General features: G+C 51.9%; 1 protein-coding gene across 13 annotated transcripts in view; it reads right to left on the bottom strand.

Annotated features, from left to right (window-relative positions):
- Window positions 1-406: 406 nt before the first annotated feature.
- The window catches only part of PAX2 (paired box 2), a 94,581-nt gene continuing 76,805 nt past the window's right edge, over window positions 407-18,182 (bottom strand). For 7 of the 13 annotated variants that reach the window (XM_082408133.1, XM_082408134.1, XM_082408125.1 and 4 more), the window contains 3 exons: window positions 5,306-5,407; window positions 2,912-2,998; window positions 407-2,410 (listed from right to left, as the gene is read on the bottom strand). In XM_082408133.1, the coding sequence (XP_082264259.1) occupies window positions 2,289-2,410; window positions 2,912-2,998; window positions 5,306-5,407 (311 nt within the window). In that variant the 3' untranslated portion in view covers window positions 407-2,288. Of the gene's footprint in view, window positions 2,430-2,911; window positions 2,999-5,305; window positions 5,408-18,182 lie in introns of all 13 variants that reach the window. The other 6 variants (XM_082408122.1, XM_082408127.1, XM_082408131.1 and 3 more) reach the window with 3 other exon arrangements.

Below are 18,182 nucleotides of genomic sequence, written 5' to 3'. Positions count from 1 at the left end.
GTCCCAGAGGCAGGTAGAGACAAACCTGGAGCCATGGGGAGTGACATACAAAATTTTTTATTATTATTTATTATTATTATTTATTTGTCATGTGCAAAAAAAAAAAAAAAAAGTTAAAGAATCAAAACGAACCGACGCGCTGAAAGTGGCCAAGTAGACCAGAGCCATCGGGGGATCTTTCGAGGGTTCGGCTGGGTCCTGGGTCTGGGTCCCCTGTCGCACCAGCCCCACAGGGACTGGAATGGGACGGGCCTCGGAGTTTGAACCTCGTCTCCCTCGCTGCCCGGCTCGGGCCACTGGAGCCTGGCTGGGCACCGGCAGTTCCCTTAACTATTCTCTTCTCTCGTTTTCCTTTTCAAATAAAAAGGCTCGAAGGGGAGAGAGATCTGGGCGAGGACTCCAAGCCTTTTCGGATTTGTTCAAGGATTTTTATTTATTTATTATTTTTTCACTTTTATTGACTTTGTTTCTGTTATTTCGAGTCGTCACGATCCACGGGTGAGGAGACATGCAGGGCGCATCGCCGCTACCGAGAGAGCAACTACGGGGCAGGGCGGCCCGGCCGCCGGCGCCCCAGGGTGTGCGGGGCACGGCTGCGAGGGGCGAGCCTGGGGGCTGGAGCTGCCACCTCTGATCTAGTCTCAGGGGGCAAGGCAGCCAGGGCAGGGCTGGGGAGAGAGGCCAAGGGAGAGAGAGAGACAAGAGAGACGAAGACTGAGAGAGACAGAGACAGGGAGAGAGAAGCAGAGAAGAGAGATGAGGAGGAGAGAGCGAAAACAGGGAATTACAGAGAAATAGCCAACAAAACGGAGGCGAGAGGAGTCCACAGGACCATGTTCGTCATTTTGCATAGAGATTTTTCTTTCGTAATTTTTTGTAACAGAAAAAAATAGCCCCCCTCCCCCAGGACGTGCTGTGCTTTAGTGGGCGTGTAGCTGTGTCCCCCCCCTCCCCCCCAGCGAGCGGCGACTCTCACAGCACAGACAGCGGGGCGTATCTACAGGCAGGACGGGCGGGCAACTGGGACTCTACCCGGCGGGGCGGGGCAGGGCGGGACGGACGGGGCGGGGTTATATACACAGGGGTTCGCCTTCACACGACACACACCGTCTTTCCACAAAGCAGCAGCCTGTTGGGTTTTTGTTTTCGTTTTCCTCTTTTGCAAAGATCATCATATTAAATAAATGTAGACTTTTTGCGGCCCTGTTCATTTTCTGCCAGAGGAGGAGGCTGGAGGTGGGTGGGAGGGGGTGGAGTGGGCAGCCCCCCACCTTCCACCCCGCGCAGCTCCCACGCCAGCTCAGACCCTGCTCCCACCACCTGCAGATTGAGAGTCTGTGTCGGGGGAGTTGGGGAGCATCAAGCAACCGCTCGGGGAAGACCAGTGCCGCGGCCTGCGGGAACTGGTCCTGAGGCAGGCACGGAAGAGCCTCCGGCGGGACAGCGAGTTAGGGAGGAGAGAAGCAGAGCGTCGTGGGCTGGGAAAAGGACGGGCAGGAGGGGGAAGTGCGAGGTCGGCAGATGGAAGAGACGCTGAGGTAGGGGCAAAGCGGGGCTGAGAGTCTGGTCACTAGTAGGAGATGCCTGGGCCCTGGGGAACTGGGCAGTTCAGGTGGAGTAGGGGCGAGCCAAGAGTCGGGCTCCGTGGGTGCGGGCTGCTGGGGCCTGCGTGCCTTGGGTCACAACCTTGGAAACACCTGACAACCCCGCCCCCCCCGCCCCTGTCCCTCACGCCCCCATTCCATTCCACCTTCTGGGCAGGGCACAGGTGGGGGCAGTCCGATTGGCGCCGGGGTGCGGACTCTTTCCCGAGGGCTTGGCAGGAGGCTCTTCCCCCTTCTGCAGAACATCGTTTTGTTCTTAATTTCCTTTGCCCAGCGAAGCCTCCCGGCGCCGGGGCGTCCGAGGAGGGCTGCTCCGGGGCTGGGCCGCGCTGCAGTCCGCGCTGATTGTGTGTCACAGAAACGTGTCCCCCGCGCAGCGGCGGGCCCGACCAGAGTCCGGCGGTGTGGCTGGTCGGCTCCCGGGTCGGCTCGGGCGAGGCGGGGATGAGCTGGGTCGGGCCCTCCTCGCGACGCCGCGCAGTCCAGGCAGGCGGGGAGGGGCGGCGGGCGGGATTGGGGGCGGCGGGCCCGGGCCTGAGGGTCCCGCCCGCGGCTCCACCCGTCCTGTCCGGCCTTCGACGGGGTGAAGTGAAGGGCTGTAGGGGTCCTGGGATGGGGTGGGTCTGGGGCGGTGGCCGGGAGGCTTCTTGTCGCGTCGATCCTCCCTCCCTCCGGGGTGGGCGGTCAGACGGGGACGATGTGGAGGCCAAAGCTGTCGGCCTGAAGCTTGATGTGGTCCCCGCGGTAACTAGTGGCGGTCATAGGCAGCGGCAGCAGCGGCAGGGGCGGAGCCCCGGGGGGCGGCACTATAATAATAAGGGGAACCTGGAAGTTAACACAGGAGAAGAATGGGCTGGGTGAGAGGACAAACAGGAGAACAAAAAAGGAAAGTAAAGCAAAGCAAAGACCTCCCCGGGCTGGGGTCTAGCAGGATCCGGGCAGGGAGGCATTGGCTGGGCTGCGGGGCTGGTTGCCCCCAGGAGAGCTGCGTTCACCGGGTGGGAGAGGGACCCGATCGGTGACCGCCGCCGCCCGACTGCGGACCTTCAGGGGGCCCGAGGGTGGGGGCGGCGCAGAGCCTTCCAGCGACGGGGAAGGGAGCGGAGGAGAGAGTTAGGAAGGGGTGGGAGGCGCGGGCGTCCTCTAGGGATCCCGGGGCCTCAGTGCTACGCTAACAAGCCTGCCCGGCTGGGCACCCAAAGGGCGGGTCGCGGGGAGTCGGACCCGCGTCCGGAAGCAGCACTGCCGAGCTGGCCGGCGGACGGACGGAAGCGCTGAGCCGCCGGCCAGCCAGGTGGCGTACTCACTTAGTAAGGCGGGGTTGCTGAATCTCCAAGCCTCGTTGTAGGCCGTGTACTGGGGATGGCTGTACGGGTTGCCGGAGAACTCGCTCCCTGCGGGAGGGCGAGGGAGTGGGGATCAGACACGCGCAACGCCAGGGCGGACCCGACGTGCACGGCCAGCGGCCTCCCCCGGCTCGAGGTTCAGGTGCAGCGAGTAGGGTAATGCCCACTGCGGGCAGACGGCAGGGTGGAGGCGGAACAATCCACCTGGTCCAAATGGGGGGAGCCCATGGGGTGTGTGTGTGTGTGTGTGTGTGTGTGTGTGTGTGTGTGTGCGCGCGCGCGCAAAAGCACCGACCCGCCTCGCACACCGGCGTGGAGGTAACTGCGGGGCGGTGCCCGCCTGGGGCTCCCCCCCGCGGAGGCGCTCCGGGCCACCCAGGAAGGGTTTGTTCCGGGTCCAGGAGCGCCTACGCCGCTGCGTTGGGGGCCGGGGCCTCTTTAGTGGAAACTCTGGTTCTAGGAGCCACAGCCCCACAGGGTGGAAGCGGGGGAGGGTGGCGAAGACAGGCCCTCGGGACACTTTGTCCCAGAAAGTCCTGAGAATGGCATCTCAGCATGGTGCCAGTACAAGGGTTGGGGGCTCTGCTGGGAAACACCCCCCTCCCTCCTTTCCCTCTAGAGATTTGATAGGTGGGCCACGCAGCAGGGGAAGGAGGCGGCGGGAGGCAGGTGGACTGCCCGCCGGTTCTCAAGCGGTGAGCCGAGGGCCCTGTGGGCTGGGAGCCGTCGGAAGCTGCTTCCCTCCCTTCGCGGGAGAAAGGCCAGGCCTCCGGGTTTCCCCCTCGCCCTTTCTCCTGTGTGATGACCCCAGACTGTTTACAGTGATCCCTAACCGCGGGTTAAGTAGAGGAGAAGGGGCCCCTCTCGGAGAGGGAGCTGGGGTGGGGGTGGGGGATGCAGCCACTGGAAAGCCTGTTTATTGACGAGGAGGGAAAGCATGCATGCAGCAGGATAATGAGCTTCTGAGCTCAACTGTGACCAAGAGGAACTGAGCTATCTCCTTCCCCATCGCTAATGAAACAAGTGTAATTTCCTCATCAGCACTAGATTCTGTTTAACGACTCCCCCCTTGCCACCATGAGCTCTCTGAGGCTCCCCTCATCCCCATCCCCTTGCAGACTCCCCCCTCCCTCACCCCCGCCTCTCTAAGACCTCCTCCAGCCTCCACCTGCTCACTGTTGGAACCTTCCCTGAGGAATCTCCTGGTACCTAACACTTCCATTCGCCCTACCCCAAATCTGGGCAGGGATACCCTCACCCACACCAGCAGCTCTCCTTACCCAGTTCCTCCAACTCCCTTCAGCCCCTATTCTACAACACCCAGCAGCAATCTCCTTCTTGGCCAGCCCCCTACATCCACCTCTGCTTACCCAGGGCTGTCCCTGAATGAACGGTCCAGGAATGGGGCCAGTCACCCTACTCTATCCTCTCCCCCCATGAGAGCTGAGCTTCAGGGAAGGGGCACACGGAGGGCAGCCAGCAGGACAGGAAGCAGGCCCAGTGAGTCTCATCCTCTTTAAGACAAGAGTTTTTCTGGTGCTTCTGTGAATAGGAACTTCAACTCTCTTTGGCTTCAAGCCCAGCTCCCAATCTGGGGTGAGGGGTTGGGGAGAGCACAACCTCCAGCTGCAGTCACCAGACCCCAAATATGGCCTCTGTCTCTCTGATCCACACAGCCCACACCCAGCTCCTCTCAGATGGGGACAGGTCAGAGCCCCCAGGAGCAATGAGGGCCCAGGGCTCCTCTCAGGAGATGTGGAGGTGCTCCAGCTTGTCTCTCTCTGAAGCCAGTCTCTCTGGTTCCTGCCACAGTCTGTCTTCTGTTCCTCTTTCCTTAGGGAATAACTCCCTTCTCTCCCTGGGTGGGGGGGGGGTCGGCTCTCGACACTGGTCTTCCCTGTGGGTTGGTGTGGACCAGGGTGGCTTTGTCTGAGTGACAGACATGCCCCTGGAAATGGTTCTTGGCTCCAAGTTTCCATGGAAACCAGGGTAGACCCTTCCAAGCAGTGTCAGCTGGCTGGGGGTAGGCAGGGGCACTGAGTGTGGAGCTGAGGCTGCGTGCTCCCAGGCACAGGCTGGGGTGGGTGGGCACTGCGGAGGGGCCAGGACGTACAGAAGGGTGCACACACTACTGCAAGCACTTCTGCAAGTTCCCTCCCTGGATTACTCATGAGGGAGGATGAGGGACCCCGGCTGCAGCCTCTAGGGAGAGAGAGGGATAGAACAGCAGTGGTTTGCAGGGGAGGAGATGTTGGGTCTCCCCCAGCCCCAGCCTCAGACTACAGACCACTCAGCAGCTCACCCACAGTTTAGCTACTCCCACCTAAATTAGGCAGCTGCAGCATTGTCACCTACCAGGCACCATTCCTGCCAGGGTGGAGGTGGGGTAGCTTCCCTGGCCAGTGGGGGGCACGTGAGGGGGGTAACCAGGCAGAGTGGTGCTCGCCATGTCACGACCTGGAAAAACACAAAGGGGAAGGGGTGAGGCCTGGAAGAGAGGGGCCTGCCTCTGCTCACACAAGGGTACTCCATGGAAAAGAAAGCGCTGCGTGCAGACATGTAGGGGCACACCTGAATGAGAAGGTCCAGGTGTGCCCTTACATGTATCTAAGCTTGTTACCTAAATGTCCTATGATCAGCTGTGTGTATGCACCTCTGCTCTGTGTAGCTCTTTGTGTGTCTCTCTGTGCGTGTGTGTATGTGTGTTTGCCTTTGCTTGTGTCTCTTTGTAGCCCAAACCCAGACGGAGAAGGGAGGGAGATGACCTGGTTTTACTCCTCCTTCCCAGTGAGATATTCAGCTGTGGTCGATCCAGTAGCCAAATGGACCTCTATCATCTTGCTCACCTCTCCCCTCTTTAACACCCCATCTTTCCTTCAGGCTTGGAGGACACCCCACCAGCACCTGTACAGGAGCTGATGGGTATTCCTTGTTCTCTCCAAGTGAAGCTGCAGGTGCTGGGCCTGGCAGGTGTGAAGAGTAGGGGGCCAGCCAGTGGGCTATTTTGCTGTCAGTGTTCATGGCATTTAAATGATAGAAAACCATCCCTGAAGCAAATCAGGAGCTTTGAGCTAACAGTGCAAATGGATCAGATCAAGTTCCAATGAGCAAAGTCTGCTCTCCCCACTAGCTGCTAGACTTCTGTTCCTGGAGGTGTCTATTAGCTAGAGTCTGGAGAGTGGGAGGAAGGGCTTTCCTCGTGTCCTGGAGTGAAGGCAAAGTGAGCCAATCTTAGGGAGATACCCATGGTCCACAGATATCTCTGGAACACAGCTGTACCTGAACGGCCCCCCTTCCTTGCCTGCCCCCTCCATTGCCATGAAGCGGTCACCGCCTTCTTTGCAATTTAGCATGCTCCAATCTCTAATGACAATAAATTTGTCCTCTCCCATACTTCCATGCCCTAGAGACTACTTCATCCTCTCCTGGGTCCTGGGTCCCCTTTCTTCTCTCCATATTTCCTTTATACTCCTCTTCAGCCAGTGCCACTCTCCCACTCTAGTGCCTCTGTCCAACCCTGGGAAGAGGTGTGGCTGGAGGAAGGCACAGAACTAGGTATCTCTGACCCACTTTCTTTTCATCAGTTGCCCTAGACCTCATCCTCCCGATGGCTATTCCAAAGCGTTTCTCTCTCTCCTTGCCACTCTCCCCTTAAAGTCGACCTCACCTCCGACTTTTCTGAAACGTGTGAGTTTCCTCACTGCTACCTTGACACATCTGAATGATCCATCCTTGCCTAAGTAGACAGAGATGCAGCTCAGGCTTTTGCATTCCCAGCTGCCTGTGAACCTTTTCATTAGCTGTCCCACTGTCACCTCAACCCTGACAGGAATAAGAGATCACCTTCCCCCCAGTCAGTTCTACTGACCTACTTGAAGACCATCAGACCAAAACCTCTGGAGTCGTTCTTGACATAGCACGCCCAGCTTTGAAGTCAGTCGCTGGGTGTTGTCAATTCTCCTTAGCAATATCTATTACATCTGTCCCACCTTCATTTCCTCCACCACCTCCACAGCTCAGCGCCTAAGCACCTGCCCTTGGTCTGCCACAACAGTTTTTTTGCTTGTATTCCCTGCCTCCACATTCTTCTCCTTCAGTCTATCCCTCACACGGCTGCTTGGCTAGCCCTCATGAAACGCTGCTTCCATCACATCACTTCCCTTGTAAGAGCCATCATGGATTCTCTGTAGTCCACAGTTTGGGTGTCTCTCTGGCAGTCTACACTCTGCCAGGCTTTCAAAGCCTCCCAGGTACTCTTCCCCACCCAGTTTTCTCAGCTCTGATTCTCACCCCTTCTGGTTTAGTGTGACTGTTTTCACTGGCTTGGATGCTGTGAAATCTCTGCTTTTGCCACCTCATTTTCTTCTTCTTGCTATAGTTTCCCTTTCCTTCCCTTATAAGCTCAAGGCTTAAAACCCCTACTATTCTACCCATCGGAGAAGTTTCTCTCTTTTAAACTTCTGTAGTGTCTGTGCTCCATGGTTTACCACGTCACTACAGTTCATGAAACATCAGCCCTGTTTGTTTTCTTCCTCAAACAGATCATAATCAAACGGAGGGCAGGCCCTGTCTTCTGCTCTGTCATACAGTTGAGAATATGGTAGATGCTCAATAAAAACTTATTGATTAATTCTCTATCACTCTATTGGACTTAATAGCCAATTCCAGGTGGGTTATATTGTTTTCTGTTTCATATATGTTGGTGTCCTTTGAAGAGGTAAAAGCTGGGCAAAATGTAAATGTTTGAATCTGCTTTTTTTCTACAAATAATTTGAACAATGGATCATGAATTTTTATAAGATGATGAAAGATTTATACAGGATGATGAAAGTGAGGGACTCATACAATGTGACTCAGCTTTATCATGCAATAGAATGATTTTCTCTCTACTTATCTAATATAGCTAATATCTTACATTTTAAAACTCAAGAACAGACAACAGAGTAGAACTGTCAAACAAGAGATCATTTTGAACTCCCAGAGAGATAGCAGAGAGAATCTGTGTTTGCTCTGTGTGGGTTTTCTTTCATTGACTTCTATTGTCAACTAAGTGTACAATCCTCCTGACCATCTCTCAGCGGAGAGGACCTCAAGTGGACAAGTCAGCAACATCTATCAATTCCTAGAGAGATTAATAATATGGCATTTCATTGTCAAAAAAGGCCTAAGACAGAGGAGAGTTAGTGAGGATGTAGAGGTTTTGAATTAGAAAAATACAGAAATCCAATTCTTGGTCTTGTGATCCTAATGTCCACAAAGCAGTCAGGAAGAGAAGGATGCTTCTTTCTCAATAAACAGGATTTTAAATGCATCTGAATTCTGATTTTCAGCTGCATAGTTCCCTCAGCTTTTCACACACAAATTCCTTGTACTCTAAGGTTGTGTCACACAATCCCTTACTTAGCTTCATGAGAGAAGAGGAAATGTGGGATGACTAGAAAGGTGTTTCCAGCTACCTGGAGGCACCCCTATTACAGTGTTTATTTCCACTGGACCTTTCTCTTGCAAATGGTCCAACTTCCAGCATATAGAAACTTTGGCCTGCTGAAAGTCAGCCACAGAACTGTTGATTGAGAGACACATTTCCAAATTCTATTTTTAAAAACTGAATCTGGGAAGTGATATTCAAGCATTTTTTTAAGTGTGAGAGAAGAGACCCATGATGAGGAAAAAGCATACAAGCATACGGCTGTAATTCTGCTGCTGTGGATTCTGTAACATCATTACAGTATCACTGGATTCTGTAACATCAGTACAGCATCACTACCAAGAGGTGCCCGTTCAGGACCCCTGAGCCAACAAAGGTATAAGCCACTGCATACAAAGCACCCTCAATGGCTTCATTAGCACACAGGTGACACCTGAAGAACAGGAACAAATTGACCAAACTCTTGCCAGAGCCATATATTCTTCTGGAGCACCACTGTCAATGATGGAAAACACACACTGCAGGAAGTTTTCAAGTTACTAAGACCGTCATACCATTTGCCCAGCAGCATTCTGCGAGCAAACTTCTTTCAGTGAGTGAATATGAATGGGTAATGGAATCTGTGCAAGGAAGAATCGACAGAGTACTGGGCCTTGCATACTGCCCATGGGTGGACAAAGGGGAGCGGAGACAGACTCTAAAACTGTATGACAGGGCTTCCCTGGTGGCGCAGTGGTTGAGAATCTGCCTGCCAATGCAGGGGACACGGGTTCCAGCCCTGGTCTGGGAAGATCCCACATGCCGCGGAGCAACTGGGCCCGTGAGCCACAACTACTGAGCCTGCGCGTCTGGAGCCTGTGCTCCGCAACAAGAGAGGCCGCGATAGTGAGAGGCCTGCGCACCGCGATGAAGAGTGGGCCCCGCTTGCCGCAACTAGAGAAAGCCCTCACACAGAAACGAAGACCCAACACAGCCATAAATAAATAAATAAATAAATAAATAAATAAATAAATAAAAACTGTATGACAGCACAGCCACCTCCTTCAAGCAAACAGGCAAAAGTGCAGAAAGAGGAGAAAAAAGCTTCAGAGCAGAATACATCAGTTATAAAATATGCGTCATCCGACAGACGATAGGAAGCAGTAAAGCATTTGCTTTGCTCACTGGCAATGCCAGGAACATGAAAGCAGCACCAAGAATTACACATGGATAAAAACCCACATACTACAAGAGGATGGGCATTTCATGTTGGATAATTGCTTCCTAAGATTACAAAGTTTTAAAGATGGAAGAGCCTTCGAGATGATCAGTCTCGCTCCCTTGTTTTAAAGTTGAGAAAATGGGGGCACAGAGAGGCATCGTGACTTTCCTATGGCTACAGAGCTAGTAACTGACAGAGCCAAAGTGTGAAGCTAGGTCTGTACCACACTGCCTTTTAATGATAACATGAACTCAGATACTCCCCAAAAGAGCCAAAGAAAAGGAAAAAGAAGTCATCTGACAAGCAAAATCTCATATTGTCACTGCTGTCATTAGGATGAGGCAAGAAAAACAGGACACAAAGGATAAAATATTGACACTGAAAGTCTGTAGTAAAACCCCATGGCGTGGAGTATCAATCTCCTTGGAGAATTTTCTGAAAAACAAAGAGGCTCTTCAAGAAGCAGGAGTAGTTGAGAATCTAAAGCACCCAGAAGTGTTAGAAGCACTGTATTTGATGAGGATGTCTTCTCAGTTCAACTGCAGAAGTCCCTGAAGATTCTAAAGCCAATTTCTACAGCAATCACTACATCTGAATCAGACAGTGCACTTTTGTCAGACATTCCTTACCAAATGGGCCAGATCAAATCAACTGTTTCGGAGAATCTAAGTGCAGTTCCTCTTACAAGTACAGAGAAAAGCAAAGTGAAAGACTTTATTAAGAAAATTTCAGTCACCGGATAATTTATGCTATTTTGTCAGGTCTTAAGATCCAAGGGCAGAGTTGTGTTTCTACTTGCACCTAGGCTAGCTAGCATTCACTGAGCACCTACTATCATGCTAGGCACTGTCCTAAATATTTTCTATATCTCACTTAACCCCCATATCAACCTATGATGCTGATCTGTTTTTAATCCCCATTTTATAGATGAGAAACTGAAACTCAGAGGGGTTAAGTATTATATCCAAGATTTCACAGCCAGTAGATGACAGGACCTGGACTACAGAACAAGCCGTATATTTGGGAATGGATTCTAGAATGACATTCTCAAATAATGTAGACCCAGAAAATAGGTATTTGGCCCAGGAAAGTAACCTGGGATTATGCTAAGCGAATCCTTCCTATAACAGAATATCTTGTCGCTTCTTGTTTCTTGCATGTTTCAGGTTCTTCCATTTTCTACAGCAAGGGTTTTAAACTGGGGTTCACCAATCTTGTAGGATGTCATGGATGTGCTTCAGGGAGTCCATATAAAGCTATACATATGATGTTACAGATACATATATGTAATATCTAGATGGCTTTTATCATGTTCTCAAAAGTATTCATGACTCAAAGATTAATAAGCAGTGTTTATAAAAGACCAAAGAACCTTTGTTTTTTGGTGTAAGAAAGACACTGATTTGTTTGAAACTATTTGAATTGGACCAATAAACCAGATCATACAAAGAATAGTAAAATAACATGTGAAGGAGTAGGGAGGCTTATCTCAAGTAAGGCAAATGTCAGCATCCAGAAGACCAAGGAAATAATAAAAAGGAAGCTGCCAAAGCAGCAGAGATGCTTTAGCTCAGTGATGGCGAGACAACAGACTTATTAGACACAGATTTATACAGTAAAAGTTATATTCAATCAGTTTAGAGATGCTTTCCCTCAGTATCTTTCTCTGAAAATGAGCACTTTTGCTATCCGCTTGACACTATGGAGGACCCTAAGGCCAAAAAACATAACTCTTGTTTTACTATCCTAACCTCAAGTTGTGTCTGCTTCTCATAAGGTCGTGAAAATGAAGACATTAGATTGCTTCAAGGTTGGCAGTCTGTGCCTGCATTTGACACACGCATTTATAATACTTCCAAGAATACAATTATTAAATTTGTAATTACTGCCTAAATATACTGTACATTTACATTTACTACACCAATTATGATCACTTTATGACCAATCCAAGTTATACAGAATACACCACAGTAACAAACTTTAAATCTGTAAAAGATGCTTTAAAAGGAGAGGGGAAGAGCTTTCTACATATTTCATTTTATTCCTTATTTCCCGGGTTTCCAAATTCTCCGGAAGTTTTCTCCTGGAGGGCAGAGGTGCCTGTATGAGGGTCCCCAGCCCCAGGCTCTGTCCTGGCCCCATAGCTCTGCATCCCGAGGCTGGCCTGCCCTGGGCTCCGGCAGACAGGGCTGTGCTTGCAGCTCAGGGCGGCTGCACTCCCAGCCGATCTCACTTCCCACCCACAGCTGGACCTTTAGTCCCCGGTGTATCCTAGGCAGGGATGCTGCCCAGATCTATGTGGGCTCAGTAAGGTCTACACCGTGACAGCCAACCAACTGGACACAACCAGTCATGCAGTTCCTACCCCTTCTCCCAGCACGCAGCCCTTCATGGGCCATGGTAGCCTGCTGGCCTAGGGCCCCATAAGAGGCGCTCCTTCTAACTCAGCTGGACCATGGATGGAGCTGCAGCCTCAGGATCATGGGATAAGGATAGGGAGTGTTGGGGAGAATCACATTCTCAGGGCTGAAAGGGAATCTGACTATCCTCTAGTCTACTCCCTCATTTTACAGAGGAGGAAACAGGCTCAGACAGAGAGGAAGACATCCCAGCCCTCTCCATGGTTCACTTCCCCAGGCTACCCTCTCTGGCTCCACTAGAAAGTGGCAGAGGAAGACTGGAGTTGGGCAGGTGCTGGCACTCTGGAGGCTGGGCCCAGGCTCACTGATGGGCTCAGAGCCCCTCGTGCTGGGTGGGCAGAGGTTAAGCCTGTTTGCACAGTCTCCCGATACTCCAGGTCTCCCAGTTCCTCTCCGGCTTTATTTTCTTCTCTGAGAGCACTGAATTGTCAGCTCTAATCCTTCCGAAAGCGCAGCGTTTTTCAGGCGCTCTGTGTAAGTGAAACCCTAATCCCAAGGAAAACGGCCACTTAAGCTGCCGGAGCATCAGGCTGCTCTCCGAGCCTGCCGCAGGATTTCCTCCGCGCTGCCCGCCAGCCCAGCCGCCCCCGAGAAGGAGAGGGGAGCATTCCAGGCTGAAGGCGTGCAAAGCCCTCTCTGAAGTAACAATAGTGGCAGGGCTTGCCTCCCAAAGCTCAGGGTTGAAAAAGTGCTGGCTTGTTTGTCCTGAGCAGGGGAAGGAAGGATTCTGATCACCCTGAGGAGGGTGGGAGGTCTTCCTGTCACCTTGCGGATGGCTGGCTCTCTGGGGGAAACAGGCTTTTAGGTCTTACCTAGGTGACTCTGAGGCCACCAGGACATTTCTGAGCCCTTGGTCCCAATACATACCTGTAACATTCACTGGGACACCCCTCTTTAGGGTTTCTGGTCATCCAGAGAAGGCTGGGTTGGCTGACTTCACTTTTACTTAGCCAACCTTTTCTTCTTAGAAAGTGCCGAATAATGGAGTAAACAGGCTTAGTACTGGGGGATCCCCCCCTTTGGAGAACTCTCCTTTGGGACACCCCAAGCATCTCTAAATATCTACAGCAGCAGAAAGGTTCCCTATAACCCAGCTATCCATGAAAACAGTGCCCAGTGTTTTCTACTAGGCAACACTTTTTTGTAGTTGGCTACTACATGCATTTGAAATAAAGCTCGTTGATTTCTCAAAAATATTTTGATTCAGATTCAAACTGTCCTCTCTCCTTGATCTCTAAATGAATTAGTGAGACCATGCCGTGGGGGGCCAAGCACAGTCCATTTGGCGTGCTCAGCCTTTGGGTCTCGTGGACAGAGGGAGGAGATGAAGGAAGGAGTCAAGAAGTAAGGCCCAAGGTAATGGGCCAAAGCTGAGCTCAGCTTAGAAGACCATAGAACTACATCTTTGCTAAGATGCCCGGGAACCCTTCATACCTTCCTCCTGCTCATGCCTCTCCTTCCCTCCGTAGCTCCATTAGCAGCCTCACGTGCTTCTGCCCAAGGCACCCTGCTGGGGAGGGAAGCCCGTCACTGCTGGGATGGCTGGTGGGCACAGACATGGGTGTGGAACTGGGGCTGGAGATTGTGGTGGCACAGCTTTTATTCTATTCAAATTTGACCTGATTCTCCCAGTCCTAGAGTAAATTAATGTCATTTCTTTGCAATATCTTTTCCCTCTAGGGTGGACTGGATAAAGAAGTAAGGGAAAGAGCCCTGATCCAGTGACTCTCTAGGCTGCAGACCCAGGGCACCCACATTATCTGTCAATGTCTCATTGCTATGGAAATGCCCCTGTAATTAAATCAGAGCTGAGGTCTGGGAGCTGGAGGTCCTTGGGGATGTGGCTGGAGGCCTCAGGGATGTTTGGAGGAGGCTAGCCTCTTCCCCGTGGGCCTTCTCAGCTGAGGAGAAGCCCTCTGGCTTGGTTTGGCCTCCACAGCGACAGGCTCTCCGACTTGCCGTGTGTCTGAAGTTGCCCTAGCCCTCTCCTTTCAAGGTTGGCGAGGAACTCTGATGTCTGTGCCCTAAATTCCTCAGCTAATCAGGGGCTTTGAGCTGACAGACAAGGCTAGGAGACTCCCAGCCTCCTTCAGAAACATTTCTCAGCCTTTATTGCCCTCTCCTCCCCCAAGGGGCTGGCCAAGGGCTAAGCTGTTTGTTTTATGGAGGGAAATGCAGTCGCATTGGAAGGGGGTTGTTAACTACAGGAAAGAGGCACTTCCTAGAGGTCCTCAGGACTCCTGGAGCAGGAGGAGGAGGGTTTCCCAGGGTCCACACCTCTATCTGCTAAAAGGCCACTTCACTAACCATCCTAGATGTGGGTAAGGAGTCTGAACTTCTAAGAGTCTGCAACCCTTTCTCAGAAGCCGAGCCCATACTACTCTCTCTAGGCCCCGGGGGCCAGCCCCTGCTTTTCTTTGAACTTTGCCTTACTGGCTTCCTCCACCTCTGCTCAAATTTGCCAGCTTCCAGGAGACCCCCATCTTCTACTCTCTCTCCCCACCGTGGGCACTTCCCTCTTAGGATGCATCCACATCTCCTCCCGGATCTTAGCTACAGATTCCGGCAGAGCTGCAGTCTCCGGGCATCAAGAGAAGTTTCTCCCAAGCTCTTGAATAAAACCACCTTCTCCGCACCAGGATGGGGAAGCTGACAAGGCTTTTTTTTTCCCCCCACGAGGGAGGAATGGACTGTCCCTGTTACAGTGCTCCAATGTTCATAGACATTTTTCCAAAGAAAAGGGAAGACTCTCTGCTGAGACTTAGCAGTCCGGGAACCTGGATAAGCAGGGGACAGGCTCTACTTTCAGGGCTGCCTGGGGCTCCTCTCTTTCCATGCCTCTGAGTCCCAAAACAATGCGCTATAGGTGTCTTCTTTGCCCTTTAAGATCTCCATTATCTGACAATTTGCTGAGCAGTGGTGGGGAAGGGGATGTGGGATCAAGATCTGTGATTAACACAAAACATACTTCTTTTTTATCTTTTTTAGAATGTTAAACATGCTTACATTATAGTTGTTTTTGGATTGTTCTATTATCTCTAGTTCTTAGGGGTATTAACTGTCCTGTATATTGCTTCTGCTAACTCTCCCTCATGATAGTTTGTATTCATATGAGGTGTGTAATTTTTTATAGTGAGCTCATCTTTAGTGATGGATTTTTTTTTTTCTGTGGGAGTCCCATGTGCCCTGGATTGTAGAATGTCTCTGCAAGGAAGGTTTGCCCTTGTTCCTGCTGGGGTTTCCGAGTGGGTTACTATCCTAGACAAATTTTTATGTAAGTTCTTAGCTGGGGGTTCCTGCCACATCCTCATGGTATAAATTTGGACTCAGGGTCAGGCTTGGGGTCTCCATTTCTCATGGAGATGTTATTTTCCCTCCCTTGCTTTCCTGAGCCCCTGGGATGAGTTTGTGTGTTTCCCGTGCATAGATAGCGTTGTCCTGCTCCGTCTCTGGCTTTACTCAGGGGAATGCTGACTTCTAGTTTCCTGCTTCTTTGGGGCCCAAGGTCATCTTTTCTGTCCGGTGTGTTACAAGCCCAGCCTCCCCCAATTAGGGTCTGCCTCCAGTGTGATGCCAGCAGCCTCTCACGCTGCTCTGGCTTTGGGTCTCCCTCTGTTTCTTGCACCAGAGGGTGAGGTTTGGTTGTGTGGTAGCAATTCTCATTGTTATATTTATTCAGCTGTGTTTTGGTGAGTTTAGCCTGCCTTGTTTCTAGATATCAATCTCATTCCTCTATAACCCCTCCGGGACTAAAATGAGGATGGCGAGGACTACGCTTGCACAAAGCTCTCCCAGTGCTCGGCAGTGAGCCTCACCAGAGGCCAGTGAAGCCTGCTCACTTGGTGCAGCAGCTCTGGGGCCTGGTGCATCCCTCGGCTTCTAGAGTGAGCATGGAGAACCACTGTATGATCCCCGACTTCCTCCAGCACTGTCTCGTTCCATTTGGGCTCCAGGGCAGGGAACCCGCTCTCATTATCAGGGTGGATTTTCGCCAGGCGAAGGGACTCTCAGAATTCTCAGAAGCATCTCCAAGTGACTTTGGGACTCCTAGTATTCATCTTATTCTCCCAGATCAACATCACTGCCAAGGTCCCCTCTATGGCTGCAGAGCTGGCCAGGCACAGGAAGGGAGGAGTCAAGGTGAGGAGGCTATGAGGAAGGGGGGCTCTTTTCTACCAGTGACAGGCGACTTGAAGGCACCAGCACACAGCTGGAGTCAGAGTCCTCAGTGAAGAGGCCCTGACCCAGAGGCCTGCGGGACCACTGAGGGGTTGATGGCAGCCCACTGTGGGGTCCTTTGGAAGGGTAAGAAGGAGACAGAAGGTACCAGCCACAGCCAGATAACCTGAGGAAGCCTGGGGCCAGAGTGCCCCCCACCCACTCTCTCATCTAGTTGGTCCCTTTTTCCTTATCACTTAGGAGAGACTCGGCTCCGTTCCAGACCAGCAGCCTAGAGCAGTGGGCTGGAGAGAAGAGATGTTGCTGAGCTAGAGCAGCCCAGCGGCGGAAGGGAAAGTGGGTGATAAATTTAAATAACCAGCTTGACTTGGCAGCTTGCTGAGTTGTGATGCAGTGAAATTAAAATCTCGGCACAACTTGCAAACACTACTCAGAAAAATCAGTCTCTCTCCTTGGTTCCATGAGAGGAGGTGGGGAGGGGACGCTTTGGGGCCGAGCCCCGGCCTCTGGCAGCCACCCTTGCCTGCAAAGTGATTAGCTGTGTCCTGGCCCACTGGGCCCCACTCTCCCCTCTACACAATAGTCCAGGCTCCTCTCTCCTCTCAGTCCTGACCTTGTGGAACAGCTGCATCAAGCGGCTGGTGAAGTTTGAAATCAGCCTCCAGTGCCAGGAGGTGGCAGGAATATCAATAAGGTCGGCTCTTCAGGTTGGGCTAGGGCTTCCTGGGCTGGTTTCCTCAGGACTCATTCCCAAAGGTTTGCAGCCTCAGCTGCCTGTCCCTGGGGAAGAAGATGAGCTGGGGGTTTAGGATGTGGGGGATGAAGAGGGCTCCTTGAACATCTTGGCACACTCAAGCCAGGCTGTGGCCACAGGATGCCCTCCTGCTCTCTCACCTGTAGCACATACCTGGTCAGAATCACCTGCCGGAAAATGCCGCCCCTTTTCCTCCTCCACCAAAGCCCTTCATACTCTCCAACCAAATAAGCTCTTAAAGAATCTTGGAGGACAATTTTTACAAATACACCAAAAGCCCCTCCCGTATCTCAGCTATTCTTGGAGCCCAGTTCTAGATGCCAACATCTTTCTAGAAAATCTCACCCGAAATCCACCTCTCTGGTCTGCTCTCTACATCACTGCTCACCGCTACCCGCAAACTCCTGGCCCGAAGGCTAATGTGCTGGACCCATTCCTGAGAAGATCCATGAAGCCTCTGGGCACTGCCCTGTTTCTCACCTTGACAGTACCTCCAGCAAATTCTGTTCATCCCCATAATAAACACATCATGAATCATTCATCTTTAATAGATTATGCAAATTAGGAGGACATAAAATCAACAAAGATCAATAACTGCAGCCATTTAATTGCCAGCAAAAACATTTTAAGAATGAGCATAATCTGTAGCCCTTTCTCGGGTAATGGCACCATTAATCCAAACATTGGATCTTGGCCTAAATGTAGAAAAATCATTCCCTGCCCCTCCCCCCTCCCACCACCCCTCCCCCACTTCTCCACACACTTCTCTCTTTTTGGTAATTTCCAGTTTCTGAGCGAGTTTCCCTGTCATTACCACTGGTGAACAGCTCCGAATGTTAATGGTTCTGCTTTTGTTACTCCTGGCTTGATTGAAATGTCGCATACAGATTGAGATGTTAGTGCTAACTTGCCACCTGGGAATGTCAAGCTGGGTCTGAAATGAACTTTCCTCACACTTGGATCCAGATGGATCAGCCGGAGATGTTCCCAGGCTGAGCTGGGACCGTTCCAGGGCCATGGGGGGGAGGCGGGCGGGGGATGCTCAAGGTGGAGGCACTTTTCTGCACCAGCCTGAGTTCTCCTGCTGCAGGAACCCTACCCCAAAGATCCTTCTCTCCACCCCAGGAAGCCTCTGCCTTCTAGACTGTGGCCCTGGGCCCAGGGAAGCACAGCTGGGGTTAGAGAAAAGTCTCCTGGGCTCTGTTTTGCTGCTGCCTGGGGTGGGCCACTTTTGGGAAGTGACCACTGTG

Source organism: Balaenoptera borealis, assembly GCF_965194805.1.
Source record: "Balaenoptera borealis genome assembly, chromosome: 10".
NCBI classification, from domain to species: Eukaryota; Metazoa; Chordata; class Mammalia; order Artiodactyla; family Balaenopteridae; genus Balaenoptera; species Balaenoptera borealis.
This window is presented reverse-complemented; position numbering and strand designations above follow the sequence as displayed.